This window comes from Alligator sinensis, unplaced genomic scaffold, assembly GCF_000455745.1.
Source record: "Alligator sinensis unplaced genomic scaffold, ASM45574v1 scaffold364_1, whole genome shotgun sequence".
NCBI lineage: Eukaryota > Metazoa > Chordata > Crocodylia > Alligatoridae > Alligator > Alligator sinensis.
The window spans coordinates 137,677-140,339 of NW_005842546.1; the positions used below are offsets into that span (position 1 = coordinate 137,677).

The following is a 2,663-nucleotide window of genomic DNA, read 5'->3' on the forward strand; positions in this document are numbered from 1 at the left end:
TGTATAACATCTCTTCATTCCCATTTTTACTGCCCACTCTACTGTTTACACAGCATTGTGTGGCCTTGTCTTATCAAGGCTTCACTCATTGAACAAAAGTCTAATATCGCATAACTGTGTTGTTCTGTAGCAATCCTGCACAAGGTGTGGCATTTGGGAACACAGGCCACCTGCAAGCCCTTTACTTTCTTGTGCTGTGATTCAGTCTTTAGGAAAAACCAAGGTGAAAAGGGAAAAAAAGAGCCACTTTATACCCATATCTTTATATCATTTCTCTCAAACAAGCACATAAATACACTTGCTGTTCAAATATTTTTCTCAGGAAATCTCCTTTGAGTAAGGAGACAGTCGGGAAAACATCAGCCAAAAATGTGAAAGCATTGAGGGTCTTAAACCATAGGCTATTAATAGAAACTATTTAACCCAGGTATCTATACCCATCAGTCCCAATGCAACAGCTCTTACCCCCATGTATACATTCTCCTATGCATACAGTGTGCAATGTCCCTTAGGTTTTGGGATGCCCACTTAGAAAGAACTTGGGAAATATTTGTCATTGCTGTTGTCAGTATGTTCTCTTCCTTCCCAGAGATCAAAACTTGCTGAAAGTGGGATAATGGGGAACATGATCTTCACACAACTGCCATGACAAGTTTCAATCTCACTCACCTCACCCCTTCCACCTTCATCCTGAATGGGATCCCTGGCCTGGAAGCAGATCAAATTTGGATCTCAATCCCATTCTTCTCCATGTACCTCATTGCCATGGTGGGAAACTGTGGCCTCCTCTACCTCATCTGGATTGAAGAAGCCTTGCACAGGCCCATGTACTACTTCCTCTCCATGCTCTCCCTCACTGACATTGCAATGGGCACATCTGCAATGCCCAAGGTGATGTGCATCTTCTGGTTCAAGCTGAGAGAGATTGACTTTGATGCCTGCCTGGTCCAGATGTTCTTCATTCACACATTCACAGGGATGGAGTCTGGCGTGCTCATGCTCATGGCCTTGGACCGCTACATTGCCATCTGCTACCCGCTGAGGTATGGCACCATCTTGACCAACCCAGTCATCACTGCCATGGGGCTGATCACTTTCCTCAGGGGGGTCATCCTCATCATGCCCTTCCCATACTTGGCCAAGAGGCTGCCATACTGCCACACCAATGTCATCCCTCACACCTACTGTGACCACATGTCTGTGGTGAAGCTGGCCTGTGCCAGTATCAGGGTTGATGCCATCTATGGCCTCATAGTTGCCATGTTAATTGGGGGCTTTGACATCCTCTGCATCTCAATCTCCTACATTATGATCTTCAGGGCTGTAGTTAGCCTGTCTTCCAAAGAAGCTCGTAGGAAGGCCTTTAGCACCTGCACAGCCCATATTTCTACTATTACCATCTCCTACACACCAGCTTTCTTCACTTTCTTCACACACCGTTTTGGGGGTCACATTATCGCACCACATATTCACATCATCATGGCCAACCTTTACTTGCTTTTGCCCCCAATGCTCAACCCCATTGTATATGGGGTGAAGACCAAGCAGATCCAAGAGAGTGTCATTAAGCTATTTAAGGGAGGAAAGGTTGGAGAAAAGTGATGGGTATTACACAAAAATCAGGCTAATTATGGTGGGGACAAAATGGCTCCCCCTTCGCGTTCTGATATGAACACCAAAGGTACAAGTACCAGAATGCAAAAATGGTGGGGAAGGGAGGGTGTCTACTGAAATTAATAGGTGGCAGGTTTAGCAGAAAGAAGTAGCATTCTTTTTTCTACCCAACATATATTCCACATACATTGTGGAATTCATCACCCCAGGATTTTGAAGAGGCAGAGTATGGCCAGGTGTAAAATGGTTCTGTAAATGGCACCCACCTACCATCTTCCCAAGCCCCAACAAGGCTCTTTCATGTTGAAGTTGTTTAATAAGGCTTCATACCCAGGCAGGGGTTTGTTGGTTGCAGGTGGGGAGATGCTTGTTGTGTTGGATGCTCAGTCTGTATATAGCTCTGTCAGAGATCCACCTCATAACTGCTGACTAAACCCACTAGATAATCAAATATATTTTAATGCAGACATGTAATATCTCCTGTAAATATGGCCCTTTATGTGTCGGAGAACAGATAATGTCTGTTCCAGTTCCTTGCAGTCCCAGACTTTGTAGGGTTGGAAAGGACATCTAACCTGGACTGAGGCAGCATTCACATTTGTTATCTATACCAAAAAGATGCTTCTCCAGACTCTTGAAAACTGTGAAGAAGAGAAATATACAAACTCCCACCATGCTTTACTCTGTTTTCCTACTGTTAAGAATATTTTTATGCAATTTTTTTTCTATATCCACTTTATTTCATTCTACTCCTGCTTCTCTGACATGGAACTCATGGCTGACTGCCCTCTACCCTCCTCTCTGAACCAGAAACAATATCGCTTGTCATCCTTCTAGCTACGTATGCCTTCCTTTCTTTTTTTCTAATGGACCAGATTCAACAGAAAGGATGGAGAGTGTTCTTGGCAATACCTCACCAATGACCTGGGATTTAGGGTTCTGCTGGGAAGGGGAAGTTATAAATTCAAACTACACTAATAAGAGAGGCCCCTAATCCTGGACTAGTGCCCCATGAAGTAGGCTATTTTATTCTCTTAAATATGGGAAAT

The 2,663-nt window shown here is 44.0% G+C and overlaps 1 protein-coding gene across 1 annotated transcript; it reads left to right on the forward strand.

Annotated features, from left to right (window-relative positions):
- Positions 1-645: 645 nt before the first annotated feature.
- Positions 646-1,602, forward strand: LOC102380842 (olfactory receptor 52N4-like). The gene has a single exon (XM_014523917.1). The coding sequence runs from the start codon at positions 646-648 to the stop codon at positions 1,600-1,602; it is 957 nt and encodes a 318-aa protein (XP_014379403.1).
- Positions 1,603-2,663: the final 1,061 nt, after the last annotated feature.

Bases quoted from the DNA above. Each gene is read 5' to 3' on its own strand.
- LOC102380842 (XM_014523917.1), top strand. From the start codon at position 646: ATGACAAGTTTCAATCTCACTCACCTCACCCCTTCCACCTTCATCCTG.